Genomic DNA, 19,074 nt, shown 5'->3' with positions numbered 1-19,074 from the left:
GGTGGAGGCGGGTACGGGGGCTAGCAGGGGCCAATCCTTGGCGTACGGGGGCCGGTGGGGGCCAATCCCAGCGCACGGCGTTTCCCAGCACCCCCCGCGGGCGGATTGTACACAATCATCATGGCTGCCGCCTCTGCCTCCGCTGAGGGTGAGCGCTGGTGGCAGCCGGGGCAGGGTCCGTGGGGGGACGGGGCCTGGTGCCGGGGTCGGAGGGCTGCCCCAGAGCCTGCCGTGGGAGGACAGGGCCCCGGGAGGGAAGGCGCAGCCCGGGACCGGGGGGAGCCCTGGCAGCTGCCCCCCGCCACGGGAAGGGGTGTCCGAGTCTCCCGGGCAGCTGCGGGGCGGCGTGTCCCTCCCCGAGAGCCTGGGCCTGGTTCCTGGCTGGAGGGCAGCGGGAGCAGAGGCTGCGGAGCGGAGCGGCTGCCTTAGGGCCGGGGCCAGGGGACGGGGGAGAGCGGAGCCGGCGGGAGCCCTCGGCAGCGTTAATCGCCCAACGTGCCTCCCTCTGGGCTTGTCTGGGTCTGTTTGTCTCCTTAGAAGTTGATGAACCTGGTATGGAAACAGAAGCTCAGAAACTGGAGCTCTGCTGTGGAGATGCTGGGGAAAGCAATTCCTCCGCGGCTGGAAAAGCCCTGGAAATGGACCAACTGCACGAGGATTCCGACATTTCACAGGCTTCAGTCAGCAACGGTGGCGATTCCGAGACTGGGAAGGAACTAGTAGAATTAAAAATCATTTGGAACAAAAATAAATATGATGTGAAGTTCCCGCTTGACAGCACAGGGGCTGATCTGAAAGAGAAAATCCACTCACTCACAGGTAAAGTGTAGCGTGTGCAGCATGCAGACATAACTACTTACCACATAAGTTTGGTTCTCTTCTGACCACAAATATACTCATGGGGGTTTAAAATGCCCTTTAATTCTTGCCTCTTAGGCCTTCCACCCACTATGCAGAAAGTCATGTTTAAAGGACTTCTACCAGAGGAGAAAACATTACGGGAAATCAAAGTAACAAATGGTGCAAAAATAATGGTTGTTGGTTCAACTATCAATGATGTGCTAGCAGTAAATACTCCCAAAGAAGCTGCTCAACAAGAGGTGAAATCTGAAGAAAATAAAAAAGAGCCTCTTTGTAGACAAAAGGTAAGTGATGTCTCAGTAACTGTTGGCCTGGGACAAGGAAATCTGGGCTCGTACAGTTCTTGTGTAACGTTGTGTTCTAACCCTTGGGTTCTAGTCCACTCTGACGTAGACTATTTCTTACTTACAATCATTATTACAAGAAGGGGCCAGCCTAGATGAGTTCTAACAGAACATATTGGTATCTATCTAGTCCAGTGGAAGCCCTGGATTCGCAAGGACAGTGTTGCACTGGTGACTTATGGAGCTCAGCAACTCAGTAAGACAAATGTTAGCAGCAAGGATTCCCAAGAGACAGGCTTCATATTCCATTTTTAGTCTACTCTTTTAGGTCAGGTGAGCAAAAATTGGTGGCTGTTCAGTCACTAATGTGAAACAACTTAATGATCTTAGTCCCATTCCTAGCAGTCTAGTTTCTATGTCTCCCAAACCACCTTCATAGTTGGTCCCTTTTTTGGCAGCTTCATCAGCCCAGAGAACACTGAACTCCTCTCATATCTAAAGGTGTTTTTCCCCCCATAAGAAAGTTCAGCGACAGTGTAAGAAAGCATGCTCTCATGGCTGTGCTGCATCTGTGGTAGGGCTGAATAAAGGGCTTTTAATTCTAGTTGTTTTCAGCCACATATTTTTCATCAGCAACAAATTCCATTAAAAGTTAATGTTCACTGTTGCAACTCTTTTATGAAATATGCTTTTGTCTTTTTATAATCTATCATAGTTCACATTTACTGTACATTTCATCATTGTTCAAAGGTACTCAGCAAACTTGTCAGTTGCAAGCATGTGTTTTGTTAGTACTAGTGCTCTAATTTATTCTGGTTTTGTTTCTGTGTTACATTCCCTAGATTTAATAAAGTATTTGACAGTCATTGAACATAACACCTGATTATTACAATTGTCTTGCTAAGGGATAACTCCTCTGTGATATTAAACTTGTGCCTGGCTTCTGCACACAATAGAAGACTTTTTTTCCTTTTTTGCATCTTCTTTGGGTTTTGATTCTCACGGTATTTCTTTAGACAGTCATTAAAAAAACCCCTGTTGACTTTTAAAACTAACCAGTTTCTGTTTGATAAATGACTTACCCTATTTTAAAAAAATGTTACATAGAGCTATTGCACAGTATTTCAGGAAGTGGTCAGGGGTAAATTAAAAGCTTTGTGTCCTGTTTCAGTAGTCTAATTTCTGGTTTTCGTTATAGCAACACAGAAAAGTATTGGATAAAGGAAAACCTGAAGACGTGATGCCTTCTGTTAAGGGTGTTCAGGTAAGTTAAATAACCACTTGGACCACTGTCCTGATCAGGAAATACGCTACCAGCCCATTGTTCATGCTCCCTGAGACTTTTTCCAGATTTGTTTCCCCCAGCTATCTTAGTACTCTACCGCTTTTTCTTGTACATTTTAAGTCTTGCATTTTCACTTTTCGTATTGCGTATTTTTAGGAGCGCCTGCCGACAGTGCCCTTATCCGGCATGTACAACAAAACAGGGGGGAAAGTGAGGCTGACCTTTAAACTAGAGCAAGATCAGCTGTGGATAGGCACTAAAGGTAAGTGACTAAGACTGTTACGCCAGGTATTGACTAGTTGTGTATGTACAGACTAGACTCATAGATTTTAAGGTCAGAAGAGGCCATCATGGTCATCTAGTCTGACCTCCTGCACATCGCAGGTCACAGAACCTCACCCACCCACTGCTGTAATAAACCCATCACTTCTGGCTGAGTTACTAAAGTCCTCAAATCATGATTTAAAAAATTCAAATTATGGAGAATCCACCATTTACACTTGTTCAAACCTGCAAGTGATCCGTCCCCCACACTGCAGAGGAAGGAGAAAAAACCTCAGGGTTTCTGCCAATTTGACCTGGGGGAAAATTCCTTCCTGACCCCAAATATGGCAATCAGTTAGACCCTGAGCAAGACCCACCAGCCAGACATCTGCGAAAGAATTCTCTGTTGTAACTCGGAGCCTTCCCCATCTAGCATCACGTCTCCCGCCGTTAGCGATATTTGCTGCTAGCAGTCGCATATCGGGTACATGCCATTGTTCGCAGTCCCATCATAAAGACCAGTTTCAGTCAAGAATAAACTTTATTAAAGGAATAGCTCCTGCTCTTTTTATATTAATCATTCAAAATCAAATGTTCACTCTGTTTCTTTCCCAGATAGGCTTTCTTCAGGTGGCTGAATATTACAAAATATTTTATGTATTTGTACTTGGAAAGCTTGAGTTTATTTTGTTTTACTATGCCATAAATAAGGTTAAGATTTCGTCATGGTTATTTTTAGTAAAAGTCACGGATGAGGGGGGCAGCACCCACCACCCACGGGAGCTCGTTGCTCCGGGGTCCCCTTCCACCCGCAGCAGCTTGGAGCTCCAGGGCTGGTGCCTGGGAGATCCATGACCTCTGGGACATAATCTTATTCTTAGCCATAACTCTCAATTGTGGATTATAATACTTAGCATTCATAACATTTCTTATCTTCAGAGCACTGCGTAAGCCATTTAATCCCCACAGCACAGGGAGGCTCAGTGACTTATCTAAGGCCACAGAGAGTCTCTCTCAGAGCTGGAATACTGCTAGGAATACTGGCACCACTCTCATTATCTGTTCTAGGAACTGAAATGAGTTGGGTGACTTGTTTCAGGGCTGTGCAATTGCAATCTAGTTTAGAGAAGACAGCATGTGCCACTGCAGGGAATTCAATTTACAATCTTGAAGACAAGCCAGCAGAAGCTGAAAGTGCTGTGGAGATAGCACAGTATGCGGGGGACATCACTCTCAAATAACCTCTTTGCCTCCAGATAACTAAAGGAACCCATGCCTTGCTCCCCTTGGCCAGAATGGGATGATGCTGCAAAGATGGGGGAGAGGAATAGGGGGAACTTGTTGTCTGAGTAAGAGAGCTTAGCTGGACTGTTATGCTAGCTTGGATAACAATTTCCTGCTGCAAGATAATAATAATTAATACTTATATTGAGATTTGCAAACATTAGCTCCCATACAGCACAGGTCTTCTTCCAAGGCCTAGCAGAAACCACTGTCTGGGTTCTGTGGGCCTGTGATGTCCAGGAGGTCGGACTAGATTACCATAATGGTCTCTTATGGACTTAAAATCTATGAATTTGTGGCACCAATCCTGTGGCAACACTCAGTACGGTGATTTCATTTTTGTTGGGCTAAATGGTTGATGGAGAACTAGTCCTATTACAGCATGGGCTGGGTGTTGGTGCAGTCAAGTCAGAGTTGCTCTCCATTTCATTATTGATAGGTGTGCTCTATTGGCTAATTAGTGTTTGAATAATTACTTATCTTTCCCTCTGCTACAGATTTTGAGGATTAATATTTCTAAAGCACCTTTTGATCCTAGGGCAAGCAACTTCCCCTGGCTGTGCCTCACTGACCTGTCAATTTCAGAGATGTTATGAGAAGTAATCAGTTAATGTTTGGAGGATGCAGAATAAGTGCCAAGTAATTTGCTCAGTAAATGATCATCCTCCCATCAATTTGATTGGAATTGGTCTGTGACAGCCATAGGGCCAGGGTAATTATTGCATTAAAATGGAGAATGTTGGGTTTACATTTTTGTCTTCTCTATGGTGTAAAAACAAAGTGCCTCTGTGCTGCTGCATTTCCTTATGTATCTTTTCCAAGCAGTTGCTGCTTTCTGCATTGCACTTCAAAGGGTGCTCCTCATTTAAGGTGTGCATTGCTTGGCTTATCTTCTATAATTAGAGCTTGTTTTTATCTATGTCCTGTTCTCAAGAAGATGAACTTAGAGTGTCAGACTGACATGGGTGATGGAAGTAGGAGTTAAAAGGAAAGATTTTAGTTAAAAGTCTAAAGGAAGAAGTGAGGACATATGTCATAGATAAGAAATCCATCGTGAGTCCTATGCTTTAGTAATTCCTCTTGGTCACAGCTAACTACCTAATCCATTATTTTGTAATGTTCTCATAGTCATTTATTCAATATCTCTTGTATTTTCTCTCCTTTCTATACTCCCATGAATATTTCCCTTCCTATCATTTTAATACCTTTATAATAACCACTAAATGCAGTCTTGTGCTGGAGACAGGACTAGATCTTGATGGAGAGTTGTACGCTTTTTCATAGCTCAATTCTGCAGAAATTGGAAGGACGAAAAGAGTTACCATATATATATACCGTTCATAAGCTGAATTTTTGTAGTAAAAAAGGGAAGCACCAGAGAAGGGGGTCAGCTTATGAACGGGGATAGAGAGGGAGAGGTGGGACACAGCCCCTCCCCCCAACAGAGAGAGCAAGGAGAGGCAGCAGAGACAGAAGGGAAGAGGCAGGGCCAGAGTCTCTCCGCTTCTGGCCACGCTGCTCTCCCCCCAGCTTCAGAAGCAGCTGCAGCTCCGCCACTTGGCCCCACCTCCCAGAGCAGGCTGTGGCCACGCCACCTGGCCCGTCGGAGCACGCTGCGGCCGTGCCACCCAGCCCAGCCTGCTGGAACATGCTGCGGCCCGCCGCCTGGTCTGGTCCGCTGGAGCAGGCTGCAGCCATGCTGCCCAGCCTGCCGGATCAGCTCCAGCCAGGCCAGAGACATCCTCCCCTGGCCCTTCCCAGATAAGGTGGGAAGGGATGGGATGGGGAGAGTGTGGGGGTCCCGGGTTAGGGGTGGGGTCATATGGGGGTGGTCACAGGGGTTACTCCCCTGACTCCCAGCTTCCCCACCCCAAAATTTCCCCACCAGTTGCTGTCCTGGCCTGTCAGGGTAAGCAGCTGGCGCACCGGGACACTTTGTTTACTTAGGTTTACCCCCGTGCCTGCAGATGCTCGAGGTAAATAAACCATCTCGGCCTACCAGTGGCTTATCCTGATGGCCCAGGAGCCAAAGTTTGCTGACCCCCAAATTATAGGGTCGGTTTATGAATGGGTCATAAAAATTTTCCATATTTACTTATCCACCTTGGGGGTTCAGCTTATAAATGAACCGGCTTATGGTCAGGTATATACGGTAATTGTTTTACACACTTAGACCCTGATCCCACATACATATATGTACGCGCTTCACTTTACAGTTGAGTCCTATCAATTTTAATTCAACTGCTCACAGTAGTAAAGCTAAGCACATGCATAAGTGTTTGCAGGATCAGAATCCTATATTGGTTGGTTAAAGAAAATTAGATTGTCTGGTATTTAGAGGGGCTATCTGGCACAATATGAGTCATCGAAGTTTAGGTGGCAGGGACTGGGTTTACTTTGAATTGCTTGTATGCTGCTACCCCCTGTCCCTCGTCCAGCAGGAGTGTGAGAGATGGTGTCTGAAGTCAATATGAAGCACTGTAGCAAAGCACTGCTGATAGATCAAACATTATTTTTATCCATTTTAATGTAGAGAGAACAGAAAAAATACCTATGGGGTCCATTAAAAATGTGGTGAGTGAACCTATTGAAGGACATGAGGATTATCACATGATGGTAAGTAATTTCTCTGCTTAAGTAATAATGGACTAATAACTCCATGCTAATACATTGAACAAGAGGTTTAAGTTAGAAAAAGGCCAAGGCTGACAGCCGTGAAGGTTTTAAATACTTCTGAAAGGCTTTAGCCTTCAATACTGTCTGCTATTCCCGAGTAAATATTCTAAGCAATATGAGCTGAATGCTTGCGATGACTTTGCGATACTGAACCGTTTCTACCCAAGCTTTAAAACCATTGAAAATCCTATGGCTTGAAATGACAGCACAGCCACTGTCAGAAATGTTTACATTTGGAGTATTTCCTAAAATGGTGTATCATTATAGCTGGGGACAGGCTTTCAGAAGAGCTCAGCTTGTTGTGTGCAGATTGGATGCTGCACTCTTCTGAAAACATGGCCGTAATCTGATTTTATGCATATTTAACATTTGTCTTTTCAGTTTCTTCCTTTGTAACAACACTTATGTCCCTAACATTGGGGCCAGTAAGAATTCCACATCTTCAGCATTACTTTCCACTAAAAAACCCTGCCAGAACAATCTTTAGCTCAGTAAGAACTTAACTGACAGTTACAGTAGGAGAAAGTTAGTAGTCCTAGAGTGAACTTCCACCTGATCGTTTTCTCAAAATAAACACTTTGTGGTGGTGTTCCTTTGTCAGAAAAGAGCTTAACTCTTGGTAGGTTACTGTTGGTATTACACCTCTACTCCGACTTAACACTGTCCTCGGGAGCCAAAAAAATCTTACCGCGTTATAGGTGAAACCGCGTTATATCGAACTTGCTTTGATCCACCGGAGTGTGCAGCCCCGCCCCCCCTCTCCTCCGCGGAGCGCTGCTTTACCGCGTTATATCTGAATTCGTGTTATCTCGGGTCACGTTATATCGAGGTAGCGGTGTACTTCCCCGTATCTGGTTCTGTATTAATTCCTGTTGCATTCATCTTCTCTACTTGCCTCAATGGAGGTAAAGAATTTTCCCACCGTCCATTTTAATGTATTGAATCTCTGAAAGGTTGGTAATGTGTTTAGGAAAGTGATACATATCAGGCAAGGGTAATGTTGATTCTGCTATGGGGATTTTTAAAGTCTAAGAGTTCCTTTTTTTCCAGTTCAGGCTTTTCTTTTAAAGAATATCACTGTAACTAAACTTCGTAATGTTGAGATAAGTTTCTTAGACAGAAATTCTACTTCTTTCTTTGTGGGAGGAAAGGGGAAAATGCCCTGAGCAAAAAATTATCTGCAAGAGGAAGCTGTTCCATGCCTTTTCCAAACGTTCCATTTGTGATCACTCAGATGGAAGAGCAGCAGCTTCAGATTAGGACATAAACTATTGCTCAAACCACAAGGCTAGAGACTGTTGCCACTTCATAGTTCTCTCTCCTATTTACATCAGTCATAATAAATAGATAATGGTATTTAACATTTAAATACAAAATACTTGCTGAAACTTCAACTGCTACAATGCAGCCATCTGCCTCAGCCCTGTGCACTGAGTTAACTGGCTTAGATTTTTTTCTAGGAGTTGTGCTGCAGATTCTGCTCTGAGTATGAGGTAGGGGCATTTGGAGGAGGCAGTAGTTGCAGTAGAGTAAATGAATTGTCCATCCAGATTGTCTAACACCATTTGTTCGGTTTGTTTCCAATCTGTAAATGCTACCTGTTGTCCTTTTAATTTTGCAGGCATTTCAACTGGGCCCTACGGAAGCATCTTACTACTGGGTCTACTGGGTCCCTACTCAATATGTTGATGCAATCAAAGACACAGTCCTGGGCAAATGGCAGTATTTTTGAAAGCACGCTCACCTCTGGCACAGGAGACTGACACAAAACAAAGGACACTGCTGGGAGAGGCCTCCGACATCCCTGGATTTGACAGTCCTGGAACTTTATTAATAAAATATGATATAACGAGGCATTGACGGAAGCCAGAGGTGATGTTCTTTCACCATTAGTTTACTTTTAACTTAAAAATTTCAGCATCCCTTTTCTGCAGTCAGCTTCAATCATATTTAAAGTAAATACAATGGAAATCAATAAATCTCAATTCATAAAACATTGTGTGTAATACACTTAAATCTGCTGAGAGTAGATCTTCCAATTTAGTTTTCAGAAGAAAATATTACAATGTATTGTTGAAGATTTTTTTACTTGATTTGAACAAAAAACAAATATTTTCATAATTCTTCCGTTACAAACAGACTTAATTTAGTTATTTGGTTGTGATTGAGAGTTTGAAAACAGTTTTTAAAAAATTTTTTAAACAGTATGCAAAATTGGGGTTTAGTAAGCCATATTACACTGGCCCTTTTATTTCAGGTTTCACTTCTTTTAGTAGCAACATTTTAACTTTTTTTTTAAACCCAAAGATGCCCAGTTCCTCTGTTTTGTTTTGTTTTTATACCAGCAGCTCTGGGATGATGCTTGCAATGTTGCATATTGGGAGCAGGAAGATACCACTGTAGACTTTCTGTAGGCAAGATGGCTTGGTGCTGTTTCTATCCCATTTCATGCAATTTCAGTCATTCTGCGTTGCTTGCATAGCTCTGTCCCTTTGTCTCTTTCAGGGGGATTCTGTTTCTATGAGCATCTTCTTTACCTTTTATGTTGGGGTCCAAAATCCTATTGCAGCAACGTCGTAACACTGACCTACTTGGCTGAGTTAGTATTGATTTTTCAATCTGCACTCTGCAAAGGACTCCTGGAGTCAGTGCACTGCGATTGTAACAAAGATGATGCTAAAGGAAGTGAACCAAAGAGACCTTCCTATTAATTGTTGGGATAAGCTGGCCAAGATGCCACTTGATTTGGATACTGCATAAATAGGTAGAATAGTCAGTCCTTTGTGATCTGGGTTTGAAAAGTCCTAGTAATATAGTTCAGTGAGTCTTACGAAGTTTTGTATATGCACCCAACCACTGACCTTTATCTTTAAAGGGTAAAGATGGTAAGGCTCCATTTCAGCTTTTCTTTCCTCAAGTTTCCAACAAATTATTCTAGTCCTTTACCCTAGTTCTTTCTGAAGTAATGTTCCTCATCTGTGGCTCATGATATTTTGCCTGTCAACTTAGCAGTTAAGTTAAAGTGCCATTTATCTCAGGTTTTCTGAGTGGACCCTTTCAGTCCTGGAAAGGTTCACACCCTTAACGGATTGTATTGCACAGCAAGGCTGAATCAGCCCTGCTATCCGTTTAACCTGCATATAACAGATCACTGTTCTGATTTTTATCTCCTGTTTTTTAAAAAAAAAAACACTGTACACTTCTTAGTATTGTTTGATACATGTAGTACAAAATTTTGTGAAATTGGTAGGGAAACATCCCTCTCTAGCAAAGGCTAAATTTAACATATTCCTTGTCTATATTTCATTTTATTTGAAATAACCATGTTGAAACTCAGCAGATACAAATTCCTGAATGAGTATTTTTATAAAGATAGATGGGGAGGGGGTCAGTTATGGTGATGGCTTTTTTTTTTTTTTTTTTTTTCCAAATATGGTGGTTGAAAGTCAATTTGGATTAAGGTTCTCTGTCTGCCTGTAGACTATTGGTGGCAACATAATTTTGGTTCTGATTTGTCTTTCCAGTTTGAACATCCCTGCAGTATAAATCGGTGTTAAAGGTGTTCTTCTCCCCTTGTTTATAAATTGGTCACATGCATGTTACACTTGTAGCTTGAGATACTTCCTTTTCATATGAAAACTGGTACTAATGTATCTTGCCATATAATATATACATTATAACAGGGATAGTTTTGAAGTAGTACAATGTCAGTTTCCTAGGACAACCTCTGAAAGTTCTTAGCAAGTACATTAATTCTGGTAATAGAGTTGCTGTCAGTTCCATTACCTTTGAGCAATATGTAAAACTTAAATGCAGATATCATGCTTTTTATTTTCTAATGTCCAATTTTAGTATTCAGGCTAAAACTGCAGTATATGAAGGAAGGTGTATGTGCTGTACCTACAGCAGACACAACCACACTCTACATCAGTGCACAGCAAGAGGCAGTGACACACATGTAGCATTTTCTGTCCCTCATACTCATTCACCTACACCCTCACCCAGCCTTGCTGATTCAGCGACTATCAGCTTCCACACGCTGCCTCACTTACCCCTGAACTTGTCCATAAACCCACTTGGGTTCCCTTTCCTGTGCTTTCATTGACTTCTCATTTGAAAGGCCCCAATGCATTCTGTCCTGTTTTGCAACTCCTTCTAAACACTCCAGTGAACTCAGTGTTCACACTCAATAATGTGGCTGAGCACACACTACCACCAGTGCTTGTAGTTCTGTGGTAGTGTGCACACGCGACCTCACCACTTCCAAGAGAGTAAGGGCACAGAATCCAGTGTAACATTTCATGTTCCTGTTTGCTCCTTCCCTGAGGCCTTTATTGATTCTACATCCTGTGCCTGGTAAAATAGATCACTGATATTTAAAAGGACACTGTCAGTTAAAATATTCTAGATCTTTACTTGTGTTACAAACATTTTATATTATTACAAATGAAGAAAAATATTAAATTCAAATGTACTTGTCCCTGTTTATGTTCCTTGTTTCCTTTTTACCTTCATCTGATTTAGAACATGAAATCTGTTTAGTTTTTGTTCACCCAATTTTACTTTCAGATTCTAAGGACAGTTGTTTGGGTTACAACACAGCAAGGGGAGATGTGTCTAACCTGTTTTCATTGTTGGCTTTGGGTTTTTTGGCTATGTTTATTGGTTTGGGGTTTTATGAAAGTTTCTTAAATTCAACCTGAAATATTAATTTTAAAGTTGACAGTGCTCCTTCAAGTTATCTCAACACTATTTGGAGTGACATGAAGCTTTGTGTCTTCTGGTATTACCTAAAAAAGTAACTTAGGCTATGTCTACACTAGCACTTTTTTCGGTAAAACTTTTGTCAGTCAGGGGCCTGAAAAAACACACCCCCGACCGACATAAATTACATGGACAGAAGTGCTGGTGTGCACAGCGCTGTGTCGGTGGGAGACGCTATCCCACTGACATAGCTACCACCGCTCGTTCGGGGTGGTTTAATTATGCCGGCAGGAGAGCACTCTCCGTTGGCATAGAGCGGCTACACAGGAGACCTTATAGCAGCGCAGCTGTATCGGTACAACAGTGCCGCTGTAAGGTCTTTAGTGTAGACATAGCCATAGTTAACTTTGTTCATAAAAACTTAGAAATACACAATAACTTCAGCATACGTTCTACAGGCTGCAGAGTCCAAGTTCAAGAGCCATTGGCTACTCTGTGTCTTTACACTGAATTCTCCTTATGTAACCATGGGAAATTCCTTGTTGGATCCAGGTTATCCATTGGTCCTAAGAGCCCAAGGAGCACATGGGCAGTAACGGAGTAAAGAGTACATTGGTATATCCTTAAGTAATAAAATCATTTATTACAAAATAAGTGTTAGAGGTAAAGTACTAATAAAATATATATTTCTAGATTGGCTGAATAAGATTGTTAAAGATCATTCGTATAGTCCTTCTGTAGTGAGTTTGCAATAATTCTTAATTATGCTTATGAACAATACAGAAGTGGAGTTCCTTCAGTTATTTTCACATTACACCCTTTAATAGGGGGTTCTGTTCCCTATTCTAAAAGAATGTAATTCCCAATTAAATGGGATATAGCACCCCATAATTAAGTAGTAGCGTAGGTGCTTTGCCCCACTTTAATGGTTACTGACAAGCAGTGAAAGTATTTGGAATGCAAGTGAGGATATTTTTGGTGGGAATGAGGAGGAAAGTATTTCCATGCACACAGATCCTAGATGCTTTTCATATGTTGTATGGCCAAAGTATCCATTTTAGCTATTCTAGGTGCCATACTTCTTTGAAGTACACTAGCACCAACCCATGGAAGTGAGGAGCCTCACTGAAGTCGAACACCTCACGGTGCTGGAGCTGGTGCTACCGTTACTGATGTAGTACAAGCCCTTCACTGTATTACTTTTGATCTTTCCTTGCCTGGATTTCTCATTTATCTCTGCTTGTTTTGATTATAGTATTCACTCCATAACTCTCTACATCCCAAGTGTAAACGCCTTCCTGATAGTATTTGCAAATCAGTACAATAAATGTTTTTAAATTTTTGCTAGGCACAAATATCAACTACATCAACTCTTATGCTCAGTCATTTTTGTATGAAGAATTTTTAATACCTGTAGGTTTCCCATGTTAAGTTCAACCTTAAAGTAAATCATGCATTTTTTTAGCACCAGTAAGTACATCTCAAAGATAGTGTATTACTAGCTAGGATAAGGATGCTCTTGTGGTGGTTAGTTGGGCAAAGTCACAAGAGAAAAAGAAAAAGTGGTTCAGGGGATGGATCAGTTAAGAAACTGATAACCTGCAATACTCTAACTTGTAGCACATGCATACAACCTGATAAATTATGTAGCTGTTTCCACACATTGTATCCACCATTTCATATAAGGGCCAAAGATAAAAAGTTCATTTGCAATGCCATTTATATCAAAGGTGCCATATTTTGATGGGGTTTTCTTCCTTTTTCTCTTTTACCGGACTCCAGCTTTACCTCAGAATAACTGCTGATGCAACTATCCGGGCACTGGCATGTTCTCCTCAGAGCACATGCTCTGTACTCTGTGATCCAGTTGGTTGGTGTGCCAACTCAGTGGTACAAGTTTTGCTTTCAAATTCTCCTTTCACTGTTTACTCCTCTCTCTCTGTCTCTGTCACTATGCTTTCCCAAGGCACCTGTTTCATTTGGAGATTCGTACTCTGGACTTTCACTGCCTGATAGGAATTGATTCTTTATTATGTTTATTGTCAGGGTCACTTTTATTATACTTGAGGGAAGCCAGGATCGCTGTAGCAAGTCATATGTAGAACACATGGTCATTTTACCTTCCAGCAAAAGATTTCCTTTGTGTGGCTCAAAGAAGTTTACTATGTCTTACCCATATTCTAGGCAATTCATTCTTTGGTTCTGTATGTTTAAAAAAAAAAGACCATGTTTAAGTTTTCACTGCAGAATTATTATAAAATGGAATATGTAAGTACCATATTTATGGTATTTTAAAATAATCTATTACCTATTTTGGAGGAGGGGGAGATGACAAATATTTAGTCTTAGATTTGCACTGCTGGATTTTTTTAAGCATAACCTTGACTGGTTATCCTATTGTTTTATTCTGTAAAATTAGTCTTATCTATTAAAGTTTGATAATTAAGCATTCTGTGTTTGAGTGATTTACATTCTACACACATTATTTCCTATAGAAAATAGAATTCAAAATGTATCTGTTAGAGAATGACTTCATATGTACCAAGGAGAGAGGGGGACCATAGTTATCATCTAGTCCAAGCTCCTGTATAACACAAGCAATAGAACTCCCCCTTCCTTATAGATTGGGATATGGGTGCTTTTTTTTTTTCCTCTCTCCCTTACTGCGCTCTCCTTTTAAGTGTTTTCCCTCTTCAGGTTTTTGTGCTTGCATTCTGTTTTACATTTTTTCTCTTGTCCTATCCCCACCCTTTTAATTTCATTAAAATAAAACAACACAGAAACTGTATTCTTACCAGTCACTGATAAATTCATAGCCCTTCCGAATTGATCAAAGAAGTAGAAATTATCCTGGTACCAAGAATCAAGGTGTAGGTAATTTATAGATGCCAAAGGCATGTCTGTGGTCCACAGCATACTGGTCATCTCACAGTTTCACTTCTGCTCCTGTGCTTCTTTATCTGATGCCCAGGAAGTCAGGATTCCAGTGATACCTGTTGGCAGTTCTATAGACTAGAGTGTCTGTGTTAGATGCTGGCTTCCAAATATGGATGAATTAGCTATGTAGTTTGTTCCTTGTATTATTTAAAAAAAAAAACAATTATGAGACACAAATATCTACACTTATGCTTAAAAATCAGGTTAGGTTTTGTTTTAAATGATAGAATGTGCCTGTGGAGTGCGCACATACTAAAAATGTAAAAACGTACAAGTATAATCCAAAATTCAGTCAAAAGGCCCACTTTAGCTTCCCAATTCACAAGAAGTGAGACCCTGAGGAAAAGTTTGACGTAATAGACAGGACTTGCACAATCTGGGTTTGTACAGTCTCTAAACAGTCTGGGGTCATAGTGTGCCACTTGCTAATCACATAACTTTTCTGCAGTTCAGTTTTTCCCATTTGGAAAATGGAGAAAATTACTGCCTCTGAGATCTGTGGTTGAATAGTGCTGTCTACTGTGCAGTAAGTAAAAACTTTGTTAGATTGCATCTTAACTATTTTCAGTGTGTCAGTGCATTCTACCTCCACCCAGCAAATTAAGTGTTCATTTCCAGACTAACATCAGCAGGCCTTTTTTTTAAGTATAAGTGTTGGGGGGGAAAATGGTTTCGGTGTGAGCTAGACCTCATTAAAATTGCTTTAAACTTGGTTGCTTTTTACCAGATATGTTTATGGATATCTATGTGGGGTTATTTTTAGGAACTAAAGTTTATTTAAATAGGGTTGATGCAGGAAGGCATCTCTACTTTCTGAAGATGTTAAAGTCTATAGGAAGGGAGTTTGCTTTCCCCCCCCCCGGGCACACATTCAGCGGTGAAGCTGCATCCAACCGTGACACAGCACAAGGACCTGGCCTGCCCAGAAACAGCCTATGGCCCTGCCCCTCTGTGTGGGCTGACAGGCTCCAAGTGTGGAATGGCTTAATGTTGGGGGATCCAGGTGTGTGTTGAGAGGGTTGTGTGGGGCAATCTGGGGGGGATCTGGATGCACAGGGGCTTATTGGGGGGTTCTGGGTGCAACGGTAATGGGACACTGCTGGGGATCCAGGTGAAGGTGGTTGGGGCTCAGTGGGGGGGGGGGTTGAGTGTGTGGGGGATAGAGCTTGGCAGGGGGGTCTGGATGTGGGGGGCTCAGATGCTGGGGGGGATTCAGGGGTAGCTGGTTGGGTCTCAGTGGGGTGGGGAGCCGGGTTCATGTGGCTCATGGGGATGGTCCAGGTGCAGGGGGGTGCATCAGGGGGGTTCTGAGGGTGGGGGGTGAGGCTCAGCAGGAGGGTCTGGATACATGGGGGTTGGGCAGATGGGGGAGCAACTCCCTGTACGGGAGTCCCTCCCCCTGCAGCTGAGGAGCAATGGGTGCAGGAAGTGGGGAGGGGGAGTTTGCAGAGCTTCCTGCAACTGAGAGAGAAACCTGGGGGTGTGTCTGACCTGGCCCTGGATGCTGTGCAGGGGAAGAAAGTCCCATCCTCCCCAGCCTAGCAGGGTAGGAGCCACCAGCCGGGTCTTCCCCAGTCCTGCCTCCTGCCCCACAGTGATTTACCTCTCTGCCAGCTGCCCTGGGCACCTGAAACATACTGCTGGAGAGGGTCGCATGATCGCTCTTGTGGCTTCCCTTTGCTTCCCTGTCAAAGTCATTTTTCTGCAGGGAAGCAAAGAAACCTGCGAGGGACATCAATTCTGTGCATGTGCAGCAGTGCAGAATTTCCCTAGGACAATGTTTTCCCCGGGAATTGAAATTAGGGGGGGGGTTCAAATTTACAGGGGGGGTCAGGGCCAATGAGGCGTGAGGCTGTGAGGGTGAAGGGGGGCTGTATGGCGCTATAGTAAAAACTGAAAAATGTTTCATGACCATTTTATTAGATTTAACTCCTGTTTTAAAATCATCACACAAATTAAAGTTGGCTACTTAAGCCTTCTATGAAGCACTACCATCTACATGCTTCTTGTTATAATTTTACACAACTCTGTTAATGAAGTTCTTGAATGCAGTGTGTTCATCTTTGGTGGCTTCTCATGTGTCCGGTACCTCCATTCCTTCAATTGATAGGCTCATTAGTTCATTCACATGATCAGGGAGAAGGCGACTTCTTTCAGAACACAAAATTCTATTCAATGAGGCAAAAGAACGCTCAACTGTAGCTGTTGTGACTGGGAGGAACAAGAGATGAATTCCTACTTCTTTCGGCCCAGGAAACAGAGCACAAAGATTGGGTCATGCCACTAGTGACGATAAAAAAGAAGTTGAAGTCATTTCTTCATTCATTCTTCGTATGATATTCCACTCTGTGTTCAAATTCTCTATTCTGTCCTGAGCACATGGCAGCCCCATTGCTGGAAGTGCCTCACTCCACTCAACTGTCGGTGTTTTATAGGACAGGGATCTGTAAAAGCTACATAGAGGTTGAGTAGAGTCTAGAAGTTGCTGTTGTTGATTTTTAAGAATCAAGTCTGTGTACTTTTTCAGTTGTCTTAAACACTTCTTGTCCTCTTCACTTAAGAATTCAATATAAATGCCTTCATTAGTCAGCTTCGGGACTGAAGTCTTTGCTTCTTCCAGTACTTTTTCAATGAATAGCTCTCTGATTGATCCAAATGTAGCTTCTATTGCTGGACAAAGATCTACTACTGTTATAGCAGATGCCTGGATGGCATTGTTTAATGACCCAAGTGGTTACAACAGTAGACTTACAAGAGAGAGAGAATGGCAATAGTCTTCTCTGAACGTAGTAGCAAAAGTAATCCACCAGCCTCACTCCTTAGATCCATCCCATCTTGGTAGATACTTTCCAAAGCCAGTAATAATGGCTGGAATAATTCTAAGACAACAGCCAAGGATCGCTCATGAGAAAGCCAGAAGGTTTTCCCAGGTTGGACTAATTTGAACTTCAGTCCCTGTGTGTCTGCTATATTTTCCAAGATATTCAGTCTTTTTGGACTCTTACTGAAAAAAGAATATGACATTACATTTATAGCTTTTTTAAATGTCTTTTGAAGAGTCTGCAGCTCATACTAGCACTAGTTGGAATAGATGGCCTCTGCCGTGTGTATAGGAGAGATTAGGGTTACACTTTTCTCTGATCAAAGCTTGTACTCCACCATGTCTTCTAGAGAAATTTGCAGCATCATCAAATGCAAAAACAGCCATCTGTTTGGGGTCCAATTGACAAGCATTTAACTCTTCTAAGATGTGGGTTGTCACAGATGCAGCCCATGTGTCTTCTATAACTTGAACATCTAGAAATGCATTTACTGGTCTACCACTTACATCAAGATAATGTACACAATGACTTAATACTTGATGCCTATTTGCATTGGTGCATTCATCAGCCATGCATGTGAATTTTTTGAATGTGGTGAGAGAGTTCTTCACTTTTTCAACTGTTGAGTCTTTCACTGTTGCACCACATGCCTCTAGCCAGTCAGTTGAGTTTCTTGCAGAAAGATAGTGAGCACTTGCTGGTCTTGTTCAGAACCAGTGTTCAACTTCAGGATGAACAAGTGACAATGCCCTTAACATTGGCCTCCAGTTTGTAGTGTGTGGTATCTCTTGCTTAAATAGAAAGTATGATGCCACAGCCATGTTTATTCGTATGAACTGTGTTGTGTCCTCAACATTCTTAACAGCCTCATTAACACCCACTGGTGTTGTCCTTGGTCAATAAGAATAAAAAATGTCATTATTCCATGAATTCAAGTGATTTGTAACCCAACCCCAGACAAAATCTATCACTTGGGCAATGCAGCTCTGTTTGCTGGATACCTAGGTAGATTAGGTATAAACCATAAATATAATCTGGTCCTGAAACCTTTCCCCCTAACCCATCATAGAATACCAGGGTTAGAAGGGACCTCAGGAGGTATCTAGTCCAACCCCCTGCTCAAAGCAGGACCAATCCCCAGACCGATTTTTGCCCCAGATCCCTGGGTGGCCCCCTCAAGGATTGAACTCACAACCCTGGGTTTAGCAGGCCAATGCTCAAACCACTGAGCTCTCCCTCCCCTCTAGGCTGTCAGAGAGAGCTCATTTGAAATTATTAGGTTGGCCAACATCCCTAAAATGAAGGCACTGACATTGTCATAAAAAACAACAGCTCTATGAGGCAGCTAGTCTATGTACTTTTCAAATCTATTGTCGTTTTTCAGATACACATTTTATCCTACACTGTAGATGCTTTTAAAGTATGTATTAATGTTTCAATTTCAATTCAAATTTCCAACCAATCACTAAATTGGCAACACCGCACGTAACTAGTTCACAAACGGGGGGGGTTGTTGGGGAAATTCAGGGGGGTGTAGGGACATCCCTGCCCCAGGAGGAGCGTGGGGAAGCCGCCTGGGCTCCTAGAGCTGAGGGGTCCCTGCCCCTCTCCCTGCAGCTCCGGGGGCTGGGACAGTGGGGAGGGCACCCATGGGTGCTGCCTCCGCGCCCCCCCCGCACCCATGGGTGCTGCCTCGCCCTGCCCGCGGCTGGGCGCTCCTGCCATGCGGGGCCGGCGGGGGCTGACGTGGTGGCGGGGCAGGAAACCCGCATCCTGGTTCCGCCAGGCCAGCGCTGAATCATTAACCGGCCGGGGCTGAGGGCGCGGGGCCCGGTGGTGCCAGCGGCCTGAGCCTCCCGCCTGCCCGCGGGACCCCCACGCGACCCCGGCGGCTGGGGCTGGCGCAGGCCGCTGCCCACCCGGGCGGCCCCGGGGCGGCGCCGCTCGGCGGCCGGGC

General features: G+C 43.2%; 1 protein-coding gene across 1 annotated transcript; it reads left to right on the top strand.

Annotated features, from left to right (window-relative positions):
• Positions 1-68: 68 nt before the first annotated feature.
• On the top strand, positions 69-13,805 carry UBFD1 (ubiquitin family domain containing 1). Its single transcript, XM_054042056.1, has 7 exons — positions 69-148; positions 538-819; positions 937-1,145; positions 2,344-2,409; positions 2,587-2,692; positions 6,512-6,594; positions 8,276-13,805. Exons 1-7 carry the CDS (start codon positions 121-123, stop codon positions 8,384-8,386), a joined length of 885 nt encoding a protein of 294 aa, XP_053898031.1. The 5' UTR covers positions 69-120; the 3' UTR covers positions 8,387-13,805.
• Positions 13,806-19,074: the final 5,269 nt, after the last annotated feature.

The sequence above is a fragment of the Malaclemys terrapin genome, chromosome 10 (assembly GCF_027887155.1).
Source record: "Malaclemys terrapin pileata isolate rMalTer1 chromosome 10, rMalTer1.hap1, whole genome shotgun sequence".
NCBI classification, from domain to species: domain Eukaryota; kingdom Metazoa; phylum Chordata; order Testudines; family Emydidae; genus Malaclemys; species Malaclemys terrapin.
This window is presented reverse-complemented; position numbering and strand designations above follow the sequence as displayed.